We start from the raw sequence: 19,974 nt of genomic DNA, 5'->3' as shown, positions 1-19,974 counted from the left end.
GCTACCCACTGCCCAAAACCTAATAGATTTAACAAATAGCTAATATTCTTAGCTTTGTGACCTTCCATGGCCACTTTGAGCCTCTGTGTGATGACAGGTGATGTGTTGCCTTTTCTCCTCTGGTTCCTTACTTCCCAATATTCCCGAGGCATTTTTAACCTTGAAGTGTTCCAATGGCTCTGATTGAGAAGACACGTCTTCTTCAATCCACGTAAGATGACATCTTTGGAAATCTTAATGTGGTATGATATGTTAAGTGATATTTATGGTAAATAATAGAGATGAAGTTCAGCTGAGGGACAAGCCTGAGCAGGGAGGTGTTGCTGAAGGCAGTCAGTCGATGCCTGGTCTGAAACCAGATCCTGTCTATTGGACATGGGAAGATGGAAATTTTTCTGCAAAGATTTAAGGTCAAGGTTGTTTTATGAGAACAGACGCCTCCCAGAAGACGTGAGCTGTTTCCTTCTCTCCAGGTTCCCCGAATCTGCCCTGAAAGGGTGGGGGAAATAGTAGCAATGTCCCCTTTCAGCCTTGCCTATTCCTAAATGTATGTCACAAATACCAAAACGGTGCTTGGTTGGAGTCCAACAGATTTAACGTGTCCCCAAATTCCTGAACAACCGTCCTTGCAAATTTGTTGTTTTTTGGCAGAGTGTAACTGAACAACTTCTAGGCATAACATTTGCTGTGAACACCTACAGGAGACAGTCAGCTGTGGCTATCCTCAGCACTGGGTCAGGGAAAAGAAAAGCTGTGGGATGGAAGAGGCTACCTACCCCACCAAGTACATGGCGTGCCCAGGAACTTGGCTTCCAGACCCAAAACCTCAGCTTCCAGACCCAAAACCCCAGTTCTGCTTGGGACCCAGGGATACCCCATTCTTAATTGTTTCTTTTTTTGTCATTCTTGGGCCACGGATCCCAAGAAAGTCCCAAGTTTCAAAGCCAGTGACTTCATTTTGTACCCCCTCCTTATCTTCTGGTCTCCTGGGTCCTTCTGCCTCAGTGACCACACTGTCTCTTTCCGTCCTTCCCAGCCCCCAACCTTCAGAATAATTTACCTTCTGGGGTCCACATCAAGAGACCATGGGGTGGGTCCCCCCCCCCCACCTCACGGCAAGCCTTCCCAGCCCTGCCCTCTCTTGTCCCCACTTAAAGGGAAGATTGTAAAGGTGAGCCAGGAGCAGCCTGCAAGTTTTGACAGACGCTGAGGAGGACTAATGGGTTTCTAAGGAAACAGAGAGGCAGCAGCCATTTTAGTGGCATTTGCCGTATGAAAAATATATAGAGTCTGACATCCCCTCCCCACGCGCACCGCGGTGGCACCAGCTGCAGAGGCCCCGAGGTGAGGGTGGACGCGAGCCTGGCGGAGCGGGCACCTGCCGCAGGTGTAGCGGGGTCGCCGCTCCTGGCGGGCGGGCGGGGTGGCGGGGCTCCCACGCGGGCGCCGCAGTGCAGCGCGGGCCTCGCGCCCGGCCCGCCCCTCGGTCCCCGCCCCGCAGGCCGCGGGAGCCCGCCGGGAGGCGCGCGGGAGGTGGCCGCGGCCGGGGGCCACCGCGCGCTGCTGCCCAACATGGTCGCTGCGCACGCTGCACACTCTGCGTCCTCCGCCGAGTGGATCGCCTGCCTGGATAAAAGGTATGCGGGGCGGGGTGCGGGGTGCGGGGTTTGAATCGCGGGGAGCTACTCCTGGGGTGCCACCTGCGGGAGAGCGTTCCACGTGCGGGCAACAGAATGCGGCGCTGCGGGGGACAAGGCGCCAGTCTGCCCGGTCCCCTTCCGCCCCGCAGACTCCACGCTCCGCTCGCGGGTGGGTGGGTGGGTGGGGGGTTCCCCTGGCAGTAAGACCTGGGAGGGTGCATCCGTGCCGGCTTCAGAGTGTCCAGGCCCTCAGGGGGAATGTCATTTAAGTTTCCAGGAGAGGTGGGGGTGGGGTGGGGGTGGGCTTCTGCTGGTGTAGAGTCCCCTTTTTTGTTTCCGAAAACCAAGAGCAAGGGATGCAGTGGAGCTGTCAAGTCCCTTGATGAAATTCACAGCTCTCTTTCCTTGGGCGCTCACTCAAGGTCTGTGTTAAGAAGGTCACAGGGAGGTGGCTTTGGTCTTAATCTTTGCCGCTGCAGAAAAGACCCTCACTCTAAAGAGAAATTTAAACCGCAGAGAGTGCTGCCTCTCTGGCCAGTCTCCGAGGAAGGTGCTCTGGGTGACAACGGATTGTAGTTGTTTCCGGGCTCTGACAGTGTAATTTTTCTGTTTGTCCAGATTGCAAATTTAACAGTAAACATTACACAGTATGTTAGCAATTACAGTTTATTACCCTAAGGAAAAGGGGCATGCATCTGAACTCTGAAAGAAACAAGCAAAATGTCTTGCAGAGTGAACTGCCTCTACACCTCAGACTTTTGTGCCAAAGGCCAGTGGTTCATGTCTTGCACCTATCTGCGTGATATCTGTATTTGCATTTGTGAGAAATATTTTGTGCTCTGCCATATTGAAAATTTTTTAATGGACAGACTTGTAGCCAGATCAAACTTAAGGATCTTAAGTGTGGCCTGCTGTGTGTGCTCTACTATTACAGACCTTTGATGAAAAGGTATTAACTAACTGGAGAAGAGCTAAATGTAACTCACTTGAATAACTTAGTATAATAAACGATCTTGGCTTTTAGTTATCACACAGTGGCAAGAATATGTTTGGCAGGCATTGCCCCGTCTTTGACTAAAGTGGTATGTACTAATATTAGAGGAATTACATTCGGTAAGCAGCAAGACAGTCAAAGGGACAGAAGAGCCTGCTAATGTGTTCAGTAACCTAAACTTAATACTTGAGGAAATGTGAAGTATAAAACAAGAGATAATCAAGAGCTTACACTTAACCTATAAATAGCAGTGCATCCTCGTGAGTGATAATTTTGGGTAGTAAGCAACATACTTCTCTTTGCAGAAATGCATAGTGTACAGTTTTGAACAGTTGGTAACTCACTGGGGGTAAATCATTCAGTGAGCACTTATGGGCAGAGTCCTAGAGCATGGCCAGTGGGATGGATATGATGTTTTTAGCTGCACATCTGCCTACCTGGTTGTATTTGGAATGGGATTCCAGAATGTGGTGCCACAATTTAGTGCCACCATACATAAATGGGCAACAAACAAACAAACAAAATAAAACCAACTCCTTCTCCTGAGTCTGGTGTTACTGAAATGCAGGTGAATGGACAGATCAACAGAGTTCCCTAGAGTTCTGATCTTGCCATTACCACTTTTACTTCCCGAGTTTGAAAAATGAGGCAAGAGTGTCTCGGTCTCACCTCCCAGCAACGGGTGGACAAACGGAAGGGAGGAAAAAGGTGCGTTGAAAACTAGGAGATACTGTGGGCATGTTTTATTTCCTGGTGTGAAGACCTCATTGCCTGTTCTGTGGCCTTGATCCCACAATTCCTAAGCAAGGCCATTTAGGAGCGTCTGCTCCATTGCCAGTGGAAAGGGGAGGCGTATTTTGAAGTTGCATTTTTAAACATAGTCTGTTAATTTTTTAAAAGAGCAAATGAAGGCTGAGAGTGTGGATGAAAATTGTCTGGGAAGCTCCGTGCAATACCTCCTTCCCTAGGGCTTGTCTTTAATGTGTCCAAGAGGTGCAGTATTAATACCCTGTTCCAGGCACTGGGCTGGGTACAGCAATGAGAATTGCTGCCTGGCTTAGGGGTGCAGATGGCTTTGTGGTGGGGTCGCTAGGTAACTGTAACTGCAGTCCAATGATAAATGTTTTAACAAGGATGTGTAAGGTGCTTTGGAAATGCAGTCAGGCCTGGCTGTAAGAGGCTGAGAGTTATTCTACCAAAGACAGAGAATAGAGAGGTCAGGACCGACAGGTGAGCAACTTGGATAAAGGCACATAGAAATGGCAAGGACTCCCCTTTCCTTCCCACCTCAAATTCCTTTTGTGACCAAATCTACACTACAGGAAGATATGGTCTGTTTTCTAAAGCTTTTATCATGGGCATTTCCAAGTATGCACAGGAAAAGAAGGGACGGTATAGTGAAGTGGGGTCTGGGACTCTGCTGCTGGGGACATAGGAAGTTCAGCTGAGATATGTAGTTCACATGTATGCCTGAGCCAAGTGACCAGGAGTGTGGCTATCTGGAAAAAAGAGGAGCCCGGAGGTGGGAATAGAAGAGAGAGTAGAGGGAAGGGTATTGTTGACGGCGATGGCCCAGTCAGTAAACTGTCTGCTGTACGTACAGCCGAGTTTGGATTCCCAGCACCTGTGTAAAAGCCTGGCACTGAAGCAGACATCTGCAGACACAGCACAGGGGAGCACAGACAGGCGCTCACTGGCCGGCCAACCTAGCCAAATGGGTGGGTTCCATGTTCAACAGGGTACCCTGTCTTATAAAATAAGGTGACACCCAGCTTTGACTTCTGACTCCTACATGCGTGTACATCCACATGTATAACACACACATATACACACATGCACACACACACACACACACGCACACACACGCACACACCAAGTTTTAAAAAGAGAAAAAGAAAGTAGAAATAGAAAAGTCTACTTGAGAAGACGTACATGAGCAAAAACTGGAGTGAAGCAAACTAACATAGAACCAAAGCCAGAGAAGTGTGCAGTTGGCATACCTACAAAGCCAGCCTGGTCGGGACAATAGCCTCTAAACTTACATGTGAAGAAGGAGCTCAGAAAATATGTAGATGTGTTGATTAGGCTAAAGAAAGAAAATGCAAAGCATTTTATGTGTCAGCTGCTTATGGTCGTGGACTGTGGTGGTACTGAGGGATGTCTGTAAATACTCAGCTAGAAATTGGAATGATGGCAGACATTATGATGTATAAACTGACACGGAAAAGTTTTAGTGCACTCATTGTGAATGTGAAACAAGTTTACTGATTGCTTATGGCTCTTGCATAGATTGTTTCTTGAGCTGAGATGGTTAACTAAAAATGCAATTGTATTAATTCCTGCTATTTGGGATTTAAAATAATAAGATGGCCCTTAAAAAAAATGTGATGACCTTTATTTAATTTTAATGAAAGATTTTAAGTTGGCTTCTTGTGACTTTCAGAACTGTTTCTAGGTGATGACTTGCAGGGTGGGTGAGGGGCATCACCAAGTCACATGTTTGGCAAATCATTGCCTGGCTCAACCATAGTAGAGCAGGAATCAGCAAACCGTGGTCTGTAAATCCTTCAAGAATGGCTCTAAAATTCCTGATTGGTTGGAAAATAAATAAAAAGAGTAATATTTCACGATCCATAAAGTTTATATGAATTCAAATTCCAGTGTGCATCAGCAGTTTCATCGGAACACAGCCACACTTACTTGGCTACATATTGTCTGTGGCTGCTGTCACTCTGCAGTGGCAAAGCTGAGTAGCTGCCAGGAGGCTTGTGGCCCACAGAGCTTAAATACCTACCGTGTGGGCCTTCACGGAAAACATTGTCACCCTTTGCTCTAGATGAGCAGCCTGCCCAAGAGAATGATCCCGAGTTACCAGAGGGAACAGGAGTACCTTCTCTTTGGAAAGAGTTTGTCCTTTGTCTTGTGTGAGGTTCTGTAAAGCTTTGAGGAGGGGGAGGGGAGGTACAGTTGATGAATCTACCCAAGGACCACTGCCTCACAGGCCAGAGCAGAAGATGAAGTCAAGGATGGTGGATTATGTCAAACACACTGTCATCTTTTAAAGGGAACTACGTCTTTCTTTTTCAAATTTTTGCATTCATGTTTCCTCTAAACAAACACTCCCCCCACACACACACACCACACACACCACACACACACACAAACGCCACACACACCACACAAACACTGCACACACACCACACACACACTACACATATACACATATGCACACACAGTCACACACCACACACACACACCATACAAACACACACCAAACACAAACACAGCACACACACACACACCACACACACACACAAACACAGCACACACTACACATATACATATATACACACACAGTCACACCACACACACACACACCACACACACATACCACAAACACAGTACACACACACACACCACACAAACAGCACACAGCACACACACAAACACAGCATACACACACTACACATACACATATATACACACACAGTCACACACCACACACACACACACACACACACCACACACGCATACCACACAAACACAGCACACACACATACTACACATACAAACACACATACCACACACCACTCACCCACCCACATACACACCGCACACTTATTTCTATTGATGCTTCCTTTGCATGTGATTAACCCCCCCCAAATAGATGGTATGTTAACTTTTTTGATGTGCTAGAATGAGACTGAAAGAAATCAAGGAACACATTTGCTGAAACCAAAGTGCTTTGTAGGACACATGGTGTGAGAAGATGACTCAAATAGAAGCATCAGATATGGTCTCACTCTGGAGGGATGGAGAAGATCAAAGAGGCACACAGAGCCGAACTGTGGCTCTGGGGGAGGCTGGTGTCAACCAGGCAGACACCCAGGGGTGGCATTCCTCTGGTACTTTCTCCACGGCTGGGGGCTGGCCTTGCATGCACTCCAGGATTCTTGATTTGTCAGCACATTGAGAATTCATGCGTGTTTCAGGGATGGTTGCACAGGCACCAGACTCCCCTAGACCTTAGAGACAGACCAGTTATTAACTTGGTAATACATATGTACCAGACAAGTGCCCACACTCATCCTTCGGCTAATGTGCCAGAGGCAAGCCGAGTGGGGGAATCCAGTTGTTAGCAGAAGCACATCTCTGGAATTTCCAAAGAGAAACTAGGCTGCTGGGAGGTCAGAATGCTCACTCACATCTCCAGCCTGCAGAGTATGATCTTTTCCCAGAGCCACAGAGCTGGGAACTGAATTCTAATCACAAGGTAACTCTGGGGATATCTGAGGACAGCTTTGCTGTCCCTTATTCTAGTTAGATGACCACTGCAAGAGCTCCCGGGGCATACTTTGTCCACTGTAATGAGACAAGTCAGACTCTGGTAGCTGCCTGCTTGCTTCTCGGTCCACAACCTTCGATGTTAGTCACCATATTTTATTCATCCCTTTGTCTCCAGCACCTGCCCAGTGTGGTGCCCTCATTGTAGAAGGTGCTCACAGGCCCAGGGTGAGGTGGCCACATACACCATCTCCTCTGGGCCCAAGTGGCCTCTGCAGTTCTCTAGCAAGGGGAGGGCACAGGTGGTGAATTAGCGCTGCCCACATCCCGTCTCTGCTCTTCCTGGCTGATATGAATCCTGGTTTTGGAGCAGGGGTGGGGAGACATTCCATAACTATTTTAACCGACTGTTTAAAAAATTCAATCTATCTTTATTGTGGAAAAAATTTAAATACATAGAATAGTAAGATTCTGTCATTCCACCCCTCCCCACCCCGACAATCATGAAATCACTGCTAGCCCTGTTTTATTCTTATGCCCATTCATTCTCCCTCTGTGCCCAGGATTGATTATTAGTTGTTAGTTGCATGTGTATGGTGTGTGTGTGTGTCGGGGCAGGTGTGTATATGCTGCAGCGTGTGGGTGTTGAGTTCAGGGATATTCAGGAGTCCTTTCTTACTTTCCATCTTGTCTGAGCATATCCTTCTTTCCTCTGTCACAGCTGGCCCCAGATGTTCTGGACCATTCTTCTGTCCTGCCCCCCCCACCTTGCTGGAGGGCATTCTAGCTAATCCTGCTTTGTTATGTGGCTTGTGGACACAGACTGTCAGGCGTGTGTACAGTGTTTTACCCACTGAGCTTCTCCTCGGCATCTTACCCCTGGGTTATTTTGAAGCAGTTCCCATATGCAGTATTTAATCTGCAAATATTGCAATATTTATCTAAAAAAGATAAGGATTCTTGATAAAGAAAATAATGTCTGGTGGTGGTGCACACCTTTAATTCCAGAACTTGAGAGGCAGAGGCAGGAGGATCTGTGAGTTCGAGGCCAGCCTGATCTACATAGTGAGTTCCAGGATAGCCATGTCTACACAGAGAAACCCTGTCTCTCAAAACAACAACAAATGGCATTACTATACATTACAAATTTTGACACTAGTTCCTTAATATATTCAAATATTCAAAATCCCTTGTTTATCTCAAAACTTTTTTTTTCATTTTGTTTGTATCAGAATGCAAATTCTTTATGTTTAGTTCAGATATGTTTTAACACCTAAATTTCTCTCCCTATTTCTTGAAACTGTGGGATTGTTTCTCATCTGAATTTGAAATGTTTTCCTGTGGTGTTTTTAGAGACACATTCCTTTGCATCTGTATTTCCTGAAATTGGCATTTGTGTTTAGAGCTTGATCAAATTCTGATTTGGTGTTTTGGTGAGAGCTTCTACAGGAGAATTATGAAGTTCCATCAAAAGGCACATGGTGTTCATTGCTATTTCTGTGATGTTAGCAATATATTATTTTCAAGTTTCAAGTTAGCAATATATTTAAAGTTTCATGTCTGATGTCTCTCTATTTGCAGCTTCTTAGGGGACAGTTCACCTTGGCCTCATGACCGTGGGAGCACACGCTATATATATGTGGAGTAGTTTGAGGACAGCACAGTCCAGTGTCTAATCAGGGTTAGTGTTATGGCTCTGGTTTTATCTGCAGAAGGGCTTTAGGAAAGGGAAGCATGGCCAGATCGGATACCCTCAGAGAGGAGATATGGGAGATGGTGTGCCCAAGGACCAGTGAGCCTGTGAGAGGGGCAGCTGGCCCGGTACACCCTTGGGCCTGCCTCCTGTCCTTTGCCCAGAGCATGGGGGGGGGGTTGAATTTGTCATAGAAAAGTATGCCCATTTTGTCTTGTTGACTATGTCCTTTGCCTTAGAAGCCTCTCAGTTTCAGGAGGTCCCATTTATTAATTGTTAATCTCAGTGTCTGTGCTACTGGAGTTATGTTCAGGAAGCGGTCTCCTGTACCAATTTGTTCAGTGTTATCTACCTCCCATTTTCTCTTCTAAGAGGTCAGTGTGGCTGGAAAATGGCAGCCCACAGACTGGGAAAAGATCTCACCAACCCCATATCTGACAGAGGGCTGATCTCCAAAATATACAAAGAACTCAAGAAACTAGTCACCAAAACACCAAATAACCCTATTAAAAAGTGGTGTACAGAACTCTCAATAGAGGAATCTAAAATGGCTGAAAGACCATGCTCAACATCCTTAGCCATCAGAGAAATGCAAATCAAAACAACTCTGAGATACCTTCTTACTTCTGTCAGAATGGCTAAAATCAAGAGCACCAAAGACAGTTTATGCTGGAGAGGATGTGGAGAAAGGGGAACACTCCTCCACTGCTGGTGGGAGTGCAAACTTGTACAGCCACTTTGGAAATCAGTATGGTGGTTCCTCAGGAAAATGGGAATTAGTCTATCTCAAGATCCAGTAATTCCACTCTTAGGCATATACCCAAAAGATGTACATTCGTACAACAAGGACATCTATTCAACTATGTTCATAGCAGCATTATTTATAATAGCAAGAACCTGGAAGCAACCTAGATGCCCCTCAACTGAAGAATGGTTGGAGAAAATGTGGTACATTTACACAATGGAGTACTACTCAGTGGAAAAACACAACAGAATCCCAAAATTCACAGGGAAATGGATGGAACTAGAAGAAATTTCCTGAGTGAGGTAACCCAGTCACAAAAAAAAAAAAAAAAAAAAAAAAAAAAAAAAAAAAAAAAAAACCAAATACAGTATGTACTCATTAATATATGGATTTTAGACATAGAGCAAAGGATTACCAGCCTACATTTCACACCACCAGAAAAGCTAGGAACCAAGGAGGACCCTGAGAGAGACATACATGGTCCTCTGGAGAAGGGGAAAGGGACAAGATCTCCTAAGCAAATTGGGAGCATGGAGGGAGGGGAGAAGGAGTTAGGAGAAAGAGAAGAGGAGAAGAGGAGGGGAGAGGTGGGCTTGAGGGAACAGGAAGATTGAAACAGGGAAAGAATAGAGGAGATAAAGAAAAAAGATACCACAATAGAGGGAGCCATTATAGATTAAAGGAGAAATCTGGCACTAGGGAAATGCCCAGAGATCTACAAGGATGAACCCAACCCAACTAGCAATCTAAGCAATAGTGGAGAGGCTACCTTTAATGCCCTTCCATGATAATGAAATTGATGGCTACTTATATGCCATTCTAGAGCCTTCATCTAGTAGCTGATGGAAGCAGAAGCACCACCCACAGCTAAACATTAGCCGAACTCTTGGAATCTAGTTACAGAGATGGAGGAGTGATGAACAAAGGGGGTCAAGACCAGGCTGGAGAAACCCACAGAATCAGCCAACCCGAAGAAGGGGGAGCTCATGCACTCCAGTCTGATAACTGGAAAACCAGAATAGGACCGACCCAGACCCCCTGAATATGCGTGTTAGTTGGGAGGACTGGACAGTCTATGGGGCCTCTGGTAGTGGATCTGTACTTATCCTTAGTATATGAAGGGACTTTGGGAGCCTGTCCCACATAGAGGGATACTCCCTCAGCCTAGACACATGGGGGAGGGCCTGGGCCCTGCCCCAAATGATATGACAGACTTTGAAGACTCCCCATGGAAGGCCTCACCCTCCCTGGAGCAGAAAGGGGATGGGCTGGGGTTTGGTGGGGGTGATAGGGGAGGATGGGAGGGTGAGGGAACTGGGATTGACATGTAAAACAACCTTGTTTCAATTTTAAATAAAAAAGGGAAAAGAAAGGAAGGGAGAGAGAGGGGGGGGGGTGATGTCCAACAGAGCAAATACACCCTCCTGTCTTCCTTGGGTGCCCCAGGTAGATTTCTGGCTTCTCCAGTGAGGGTGAGACTAGCATTGCCCTTATGTCTGAATTTTCCTGGGTTTATAAGCTTTCAAAACCCTTCCTTAGTGCCAGATTAACTTCTCAGACTACTTCCCCAAGCCATGGGCAGTTGGTTTTGCTTCTGGCAGATTTAAAGCCATATCCTTAAGAGAGGCATGGAAAAGAGCAGCCATCCTATGCTTTTTCCTCCCAGACACTGAAGGCACAGGGTGACTCTGGCCTAAGCATTACTGAGAGGAAGGAGATGGAAATAACTGGGCGGATGATAGATAGGGAAGCAGCTATACATCCCGAGGAAAACAGCAGATCTGCCTGGGTGGCAGCAGCCGTCTGCAGCTGGCCTTGTTGACTCAGCTGTCTCTCCGTGAAGGTCTCCTGTGGAAAATCGAAACATGTGTGGCCTCTCTCTTTCTTCTTCATACACGAACTTTCTTCCATATCCCTCGCTCCCACTGTGAAGACTTCCTAAACTTTGTACCAAGGCTTATGTTACAGACCAGGTGTGTGTTCGTCTCTGCACTGGGCAGTTCCCTTGTGACTTCCTGTTGGCATTTTGGGACCACACTGCCTTCACCCGCCATTGTCACAGACGTTGGAGAGAAAAGGAAAAAGCTGATTTTCTTCCAGTCTTTTACTCTACTCCAGGTGTCCAAGACACACAGGTCTGGTTACAGTGACATAGAGGAAGAATCCTCAGATTCATCCAGGATGGCCTTTGCTTTCCTCATGAAGATGGAGATGTTGACAGCCTTGCTGTCTAGAGAAGGCCTGGGCCGGTGGCAGCTCTCTTGTAACCCAAAAGGAGAGACCAAGCCCAACGCCAGCTTCTGACTTTGCTCAGCTATTGTATATCTTAAGATTTTCTGTCTTGTGAAGAAAATGATACCCTGTTCATAGAAACTAGTCTTTGTTACTCTCTCTTTCATTTACTGTCAAAACCACCTGCAATCTAACAAACTGGTATGTGTCTAAAATTTGACTTTTTTTTTTTCTTTCAAGACAGGGGTTCTCTGCATAGCTTTGTAGACCAGGCTGGCCTCAAAGTCACAGAGATCTATCTGCCTCTGCCTCTTGAGTGCTGGGAGCCACTACTGCCCTTCTTGTGTCTAAAGTTTTTATGTCTCTTGGCCTCTAATCCCTATTATGTTTTTTTTCTTTTGTTTTATTAATGATGTTTCAATTCTGTATTTTCAGACTCTTGAAAATATATATATATATATATATATATATATATATATATATATATGTCCTTTTGGACATTTTAAAGAGTCACTAGTCCAACCTATTACCATTGTATTCTGTTTCCTCTCAGAGTCTTATCCTCCTTGTTCCTTGTCCCTTACCCTTGGGGTCTCTCATTATTTTACAGGCGGATCAGCTTCCTAAGATTGTCCAGATCTGGGTTCAGATCCCATCAGCCCCATTCACCAGCTGTGTGAACCAAGCTGTTAAGTTTTCTGAATCGGTGTTCTTGAATATTCAAGTAAAGCTTCGGATACCTACAGTGACAGCTGTGTGGGGATTTGTGGGCCAATTCAAGTACAGCTGAAGGGTTATCTCTGAGTGGTGAAAGTGGAGTATAGGTAACAAGAGTTTGGGGGATCATATTATGTAGGTTCCGTTATCTGGCTTGATTTGACTAGTGATAAATTCCCCCCAAGCTAATGAGTTCTAGTAGTTAGTGTGTAATTGTTGTATAGAGACCACAGGCATCTATAAATAATGGTTTTTACTTATTCGTTTGGATCATTTTGCTTTTCATTATTTTTCTTGCTTAACTTCAGTAGCTAGGAATTCTAGGACAAGGTTGAAGAAAAGAGGTGAAGATTGACAGCATCTCTGAGTCCTTATCTTATAGGAGAGGTATTTTTTGTTTTGCCATGGAATTTTTGGTCTGTCCTCCACTCCACCCCACCCCCACTTCCTTTCTTATACTTTCTTTTATTTTAAAGCAAATTTCATCTTCAGATGTACTGATATAGTACTTCCAAGTTACCCTCTGCCGTCTCTGTGACCAATCACCTGAGATGGAGTGACTTATGGGGAAAAGAGTTATTTTTGGCTCACAGTTGAGAAGCAGGGGCTGGTGGGTGACAGGGGCACGAGGTGACATCGCATCCTCAGTCATGAAGCAAAGAGAAATGGGGGCCGGCTTCTCCGTTTACCCTTTTTATTTGGTCTGTCACCATCGTGAGACGATGGCACCCGCAATCAGGGTGAGTCTTCCCTCCTCAGTTACTTCTTTCCGGAGAGGCCCTTACCGGCATAGCCACCGGTATGTCATCACTGGGAAAATGTCTCCTCAAGCCCTTTGCCCATTTTTCAGTCCATTTTGTTTCGTTTGCTGTTGAGTTGCATGAATCCTTCTATCTTTTGGATATTGAGTTCTTCCCAGATATATAGTTTGCAAATATTTTCCATTTTGTGGGTGGCCATTTTATTCTATGGGTTGCTTCTTTGCTAGTAAGTTCTTGGCTATTTTTTTTATTTATTGGTTTCATTATTTACTTAGTTTGAGACCTTTTTAAAAAAGCTATTTCTTTGTTTTTTTTGAGATTATCATATAATCCTAAACTTCCCCCTTCCCGCTCCTCCCTCCAAGCCCTCCCACATACTCCTTCTGACCCACTTTCAAATTCATGGCCTCTTTTTTCACCAACTGATGTTCCCTGCATCTCTCTATATATCCTATGTCTTTGTACCGTTACTTGTACGTGTGCTTCCATGGCGGACCGCTTGGTTTTGGATAACTAGTTGGCGTGCTGTCTCCGGGGGGGGGGGGGGGGGGAGGACCGCTTCTCAGGCTATTACACGGTTATTCACTGACTATGCCCCAGGAGGGTCGGGTGCTTAAATCTTGCATGCTGTTTTCATCAGCCCTTTAAACAAATTCGGGACATAAGAAAGCTCTGCCTTTAATGTCCCTTGCCATTCCTTTCTCACTTCCCTGCTTGCCTCATGCTCTTTTTCACCTTCCCCAAACAAATATGGTGCAGGAAAAGATCTGATTTTTTAGGTCACTTCCTGCTTCCTGTCCATGCATTCGTTTATTCACTCAGACTTTACTCTGCCTTCTGCTTGCCAGGCACTCTTGCTGATTGCCCATTAGTGAGAAAACTGACAAAGCCCTTGACCTTGTGAATGGAAATACCAGAAGAAAAGGCGCACATTCAGTCAGTCTTCAGGACATGACCGAGTACCTGATTATGTGCTTAGACCCCCTTGCAGCTGGCACAGAATACAGTAGTGAACAGGGACAAGTTACCTGTGGGGAAGTGCCTTGGAGCTAAAGGTAGAAGCATACATACAGGAGTATGGACGTTGACGTAAGCAAGTGCAAGCATCTACACTACCATGTTCAGCAGCGACAGGAGCAGTGATGGAGACTAAAGCAGACCAGGAGAGACCTAGAGGCATTGCTATGTGAAGAGAATGGCCAGAGAGGTCTTCCTGCTCAAGTAATGTTTCATTCAGCGTCTTGAACAAGCTGTGAGTTACTTGAATCTAATTAAACCTGGGCTGTACCAAATAATGGATGAGACATTTTAGAGAGCCGAGCTGGATGGGTGCCCATGTGAGGGTACAGGATGAATAAATATGGTGACATCCTTTTGTTCTGTGACAAGATCTGAATTTGAAAAAAAAATACCCATATTTTGTTAGCTATTTTCATTGCTGTAATAGATGATGGTAATTTTATAAAATGGGTAAATGAAGACTTTCTGAATTCTTAGTTTTCTTTTAAAAATTAGACTTGTTTACTTTTTGAGAAAAAATATATATGGGGGGCACATGTGTGCCATGTATTGGTGTGAAGATCAGGGGACAGTGTGTAGGAATCAGTTCTCTCCTGCCTTGTGGGCACCGAGGAATCAGACTCAGGTTGTCATGCAAGTATCTTTTCCTGTTGAGCCATTTAGCCAGCCGGGGCTACTTTAAAAATACTATTATTTAGAGATATATTTAAAAATGGGACTGGAGCCAGGTGGTGATGGCATAAGCCTTTAATCACGGCACTCAGAGCCAAAGGCAGGTGGATATCTGTGAGTTCGAGGCCAGCCTGGTTGACAAAGCAAGTTCTAGGACATCTAGAGCAGTTACACAGAGAAACCCTCTCTCTCAAAAAACCAGGAGAAAAAAAAAATGGGGCTGGAGAGATGGTTCAGTGGCCAAGAGTACTTGTTGATATTGCAAAGGATGTGGTGGTTTTAATGAGAATGGCCTCCGTAGGCTCATATGTTTGAATGTTTGGTTCCCAGTTAGTGGACCTGTTTGAGAAGGATTAGGAGTTGTGGCCTTGTTGGAGGAGATGTATTACTGGGGGTAAGCCTTGAGATTTCAAAAGCCCTTGCTAGGCCCAGTCTTTCCTCTCTCTCTGCCTGATGCCTTCGGGTTAGGATGTAAGGCCCTCAGCTACTGCTCTAGACCATGCCTGTCTGCTTCCTACCCACCATAATGATCGTGGACTAACCCTCTAAAACTGTAAGCAAGCCCCCAATGAACAGTCTTCTTTTATAAGAGTTGCCTTGGTCTCTTCACAGTGATAGAATAGTGACTAAGACTGAGGACCTGGATTTGGTTCCAAGCATCTACATCACAACCACCCAGAGTTCCAATTTTCGGGGAATCTGGTACTCTCTTTTTGACCACCACATTCACCAAGTATGCACATGGTACACATACATACATGCAGGCCAAACACACATTAAATAAAATAAACACCCCCCCCATTCTTTAAAGGTACAAGGAGAACACAATTCTTTCTAGTCTTCACCTCTCCCATTATCCCTCTTTCCTTCTCTCCCTCTGTCTCTCTCCTGCTCCTCCCCTTTATGACTTTCAAGTGGATCTGTAGTGTGGCAGTTCACCCTGGACTTGAGCTCACACCCTAGTCTCAGCCTCCCAAATTCTGGAATTATAGGAGTGTGCCCTTGCCCCTCCTTCCATCTCAGCTTCCAGAATGCTGGGATCGTAGGAGTGCGCCTCCCACCCAGTTTCATTTTCCAATATAATGTTTTGTTTTTTTTTTCTTTCAAGGAAAAATAAAGCTTCCTTTAGAGAACAGCCAGTGTCATTCAGCTCAGAGGAGGCAGGGGTGTGAGCATGCTGTCATCACCCCTACTCTGAGGACCGTTTTAGGGTTTTTGTAGTCACCTGGCTTAGTTTTATCGGGAGTGAATTCAGTGCCTGTGTGGGGCCCCTTATGCCTCTAAGGCTGAAGTTCTAGAAGGAAATGGCCCAGAAATCCTGCCAGTGACCTGCTTGAAAGATTTGTTTGCTAGCTTGAACTGTGTGTGTGTGTGTGTGTGTGTGTTGGGTTCACATCATGGCTTCCTCAGTACAATTTAGCAGTATGTTTTATTTTCTTATGTCAAAAATTGAAGCCCACTTGAGAATAGCCAAGTCTGCTATGCTAATGTTAGGACAACTGCCTACATCTGAGTTCCCTGTGGGTATTTGAAGACCTAAGCTGTGGAGCTGGAATTATCTAGCTTCTGGCCAGGCTTTATATTTTATTTATCTAAAGTACTTTTAAAATGTACATCAGGAATCCTGTGTAATTATCTAGATTGTTAAGGCACAGATCAGGAAGTCCTCTCTTGGTACAGCAGGGTGCTGCTGTTCTATGCCTAAGGCAGGTCTCTGCACAGCCAGGCTGGGAGCCCCACTGGCTCAGTGTGAACAGAGCATGTGTTCCCATGCTCGCTCACCGCCTGCTGCTATCGCCGCACATTATTGTGAGCTTACAAATACACCTTATCTTCCTCTCAATTGAATTTGATGGTATCTCTACTGCCTGGCTTCCTACCTTTTCAGCATGTGGTTGGATATTTATCTTAACTTCAGAGGCCATTTCAGAATTCAGCATTCAACAGGTTCTGGATGTCACAGTAAATTTAATTTTTAAAACCCCTGCGGATTTAGAGAATTAATATATGGTTTGTCTCTCTTATCAGAAGTTCTAGCTTCAGGAGAAACAGGCAAGAAAACCATGCCTTACAGGAGTGCACAGAAAGCAGAAGTGGGGGCTAGTTAACTCAGGCGTTGTTTTTGGTTACCTGAAAGGTAATGAAATCAAAATAAGTTAAATATATGAATATATTATTTGTCATTCTTGGGGAATGCATAATAGGTGTCACTGAGAAGAGTGAGCAATGACATTTTAAAAATTTAGCAAGAAACTAGTTTTAGAATATGGAACTATTACCTAAAAGTAAGGTTTTCTTTACTTTTACATGATAGTTGTACTTGATTTCATGTTACTTGTTCACCTACTATTGGTTTTTAGCCTGCCACAGTCAGACTCTGCTACAGGAGAATGACCCTGTGAGCAGAATAGGGAAAATAGTTTCAATCTATTTCTTTCTTGTTGGGACGAGCAGTATGTATGGCTGATTTCATGAGCTGGGTTCTGCTTATTTGTATCATTATACAGGGGAGACTTCATTGATGTGAGTTTATCTCAAGGCAATAGCAGTACCATAGAAATGCTTGCCTGTGACCCTGTGACCATCACCTCCTCCTCCCTTGGGTTGGGGACAGGGGACGGGGCGGGGGGCGCTTAGGACTGCGCAGTGCCCCTCTCTGTTCTAACTTCTTTCTGAGATTATCTTTCCCAGATGGAAAACCACATTAGATTTGACAAGTGACAAGCTATAACTGAAACTTATTTTTTTTTTATGTTTTTGGAAACAGGGTTTCTCTGTGAAGCCTTGGTTGTCCTGGAACTTGCTCTGTAGACCAGGCTGCCCCTGAACTCATAGGGATCCACCTGCCTCTGCCTCTTGAGTGCTGGGGTTAAAGATGTACACCATCACTGCCTGGCAAGTCTATCTTTTAGTTGGAGTCAAATAAAAGAATTGCCTAAATCTTCTCAACCCGAGATAGCTGGTTATAGATTTTACTGCACTACCTGCAGTGTTTCTTGGTATTAGTATTTTTTTTATAGCATGTTTTAGTCCAGACTCAATGACTTTATGACCTCTGAAAAGAATGTTATAGAATACTTACAGGATGATCATTTCCTAGGTTGCTAAAATTTTTATAAATATAATTTTGTATAGGTCTTTTCCCCTCTGAGGCAGAGTTTCTTTGTGTAGCCCTGGTTGTCCTGGAACTCACTCTATAGATAAGGCTGGCCTTGAACTCGTAGATCTGCCTGCCTTAGCCTCCCAAGTGCTGGATTAAAGGTGTGTGCCACCATGCCCAGCTTGATTTTTATAAATATGCTTTTCAGTGGCTGAAATCATATGGCTCATATAGATTAAGCTTTTTAAAGAAACCTTTTTGATACCCCATCAGGGTACCAAAAACGTGGTTGACAGCCTATCCCAATTCTTAGCACAGTAATCTTTCTGCCATGGGTGAATTCCAGGAAGCCCTGAAGGAGCCATTCAAAACATTTGGTGTACTCAGATGTCCCCAGTTGATTGTTTTCTGTCTCCCCTCCTACTTAGATGCCTGGGGTTGACATTCCCTCTTGCCTTCTATCTCTCTTGTTGACCAACCTTTCTACTAAGAAAAGGCAGGTAGACAGACACCCTGGGCCCCACCATGGAAGTGGACTGAGGATGGCAGGGCCAGCCACTGTCCTAAATGTCCTAACCATTAACAGAGTGATCTGGGCCAGTGTGTTAAGGTGCTTAATGTGCCACCTCTGCAGAAATAATTGTATTTTAAAAAGGAATTCCTGCAGAAGTGGCAACCTTAACTCAAAAACCAGGGTGAGACACAGGAGGAGTCTGGTGGCTCTTCCAAGTCTCACCTGTTGATGTGCTGTACCTCCTGGTGTAACCTGTGCATCTGCTTAGACAGACCCTTACAGCACCTCCCAGTGCAACCTGCGCCCGGTTCAAATGCACCTGCTTAGATGCAGCCTTAAACCTGCTTCTGGTTCTAATGCATCTGCTTAGACATAACCCTCACAACACCTCCTGATGTGACCTGTGCCCAGTTCTGATACATCCGCTCAGACAGACTCTTAAAGCACCTCCTGATGTAATGTGTGCCCATTTCTAATGGATCCGCTCAGATGAACCTTTACAGATATTTCAGCAAGTTGAGTTTTTATTTTTTGTTCATAGAGTTCTGAAAGCCCTCCAGAAATGTGAAAGTTGATTAGAATGTGCATAAGATTGTTTTGTACATGTGAGTAGCTTAAAGCCTAACAGTGTGATTATTTGCAACTTTTAGTTATAGTGTACATAAGTTAATTTCAAAGCCGTTTATCTTCTAAATCGTCAACATTCAGCATTACTTAATAATTCTAGCAGAGGTGCTTAAATGATATTTCTTATGACGTTCCCCATGGTATATAGATTATTATTTTCTCTTACTGGCTGGTGTTCAGTATCTCAGTTGAGACTCAGTCTCTTGAATATAAATCAGTATCTTGTGGAGTAATATTCTGACTTTGAAGGATGTGGGTCATCTGTTGTGGTTCCAGATGCTCCAATGATTTATATTTTTTGTTTGCCTATTTACATTTTGTTTCTGTCTTTTGTGCTGCCCATAAGCCGCCACACCTTGCTTGCTGCCCTTTAGGTTTCTATCCTGTCTCCTTGTACAAAAAGAACAGCTGGCTTCTAATCCTTTGGCTTTAAAATCAAGATAATTGAGTTTAATAGGGATGTATGCGTAATATGAGCATGTTTATCTTGTTCCCTCTGAGTATCTCTCCTCAGAGTAAAATATATGAATTTCAGAGTTTTAACATTTATATAATTGACTTTGGTTTTACAACTTTTAACCTATTTATTACATTACCATTTTTATTCATAATTTTAAAATTATTGACTGAATTTCCATATAAATATTCTTTGATGTGTTTCTTCAATGACATTAATTTCTACATTTAACATATATTAGTACACAGAAGACATCTTCTAAGTCCTTTGGATTCATCAACAGGCAAAGAAAGATACCCTTGCTTTCAGAGAGCTTATCTTCCTGACAGAGAAAACAGATGATAGTCATCATCATCAATGAAGAAACAAACAAACAAAGCAGCAAGAGGTATGGAATACAAGTGGCAGGGGTGTGGAGATTGTAGTATTAGTGTGGTTAGGATAAGGCTCATCGGGAAAATGTTTCTGCCAAGAGACAGGGATTTGAACTAAGCATATATTTAGGGTAAAATTCTCAG

The 19,974-nt window shown here is 44.6% G+C and overlaps 1 protein-coding gene across 2 annotated transcripts in view; it reads left to right on the top strand.

Moving 5' to 3' along the window:
• The first annotated feature begins 1,210 nt into the window (after window positions 1-1,210).
• Rapgef4 (Rap guanine nucleotide exchange factor 4) overlaps window positions 1,211-19,974 on the top strand; it is a 279,513-nt gene continuing 260,749 nt past the window's right edge. For both annotated transcript variants that reach the window (XM_051184480.1, XM_051184478.1), the window contains exon 1: window positions 1,211-1,637. In XM_051184480.1, the coding sequence (XP_051040437.1) occupies window positions 1,573-1,637 (65 nt within the window). In that variant the 5' untranslated portion in view covers window positions 1,211-1,572. The remainder of the gene's footprint in view (window positions 1,638-19,974) is intronic.

Source organism: Phodopus roborovskii, unplaced genomic scaffold (assembly GCF_943737965.1).
Source record: "Phodopus roborovskii unplaced genomic scaffold, PHOROB, whole genome shotgun sequence".
Classification (NCBI taxonomy): Eukaryota; Metazoa; Chordata; class Mammalia; order Rodentia; family Cricetidae; genus Phodopus; species Phodopus roborovskii.
Note: the sequence above shows the minus strand (reverse complement) of the source record. Positions and strands in the feature narration are given on the sequence as shown.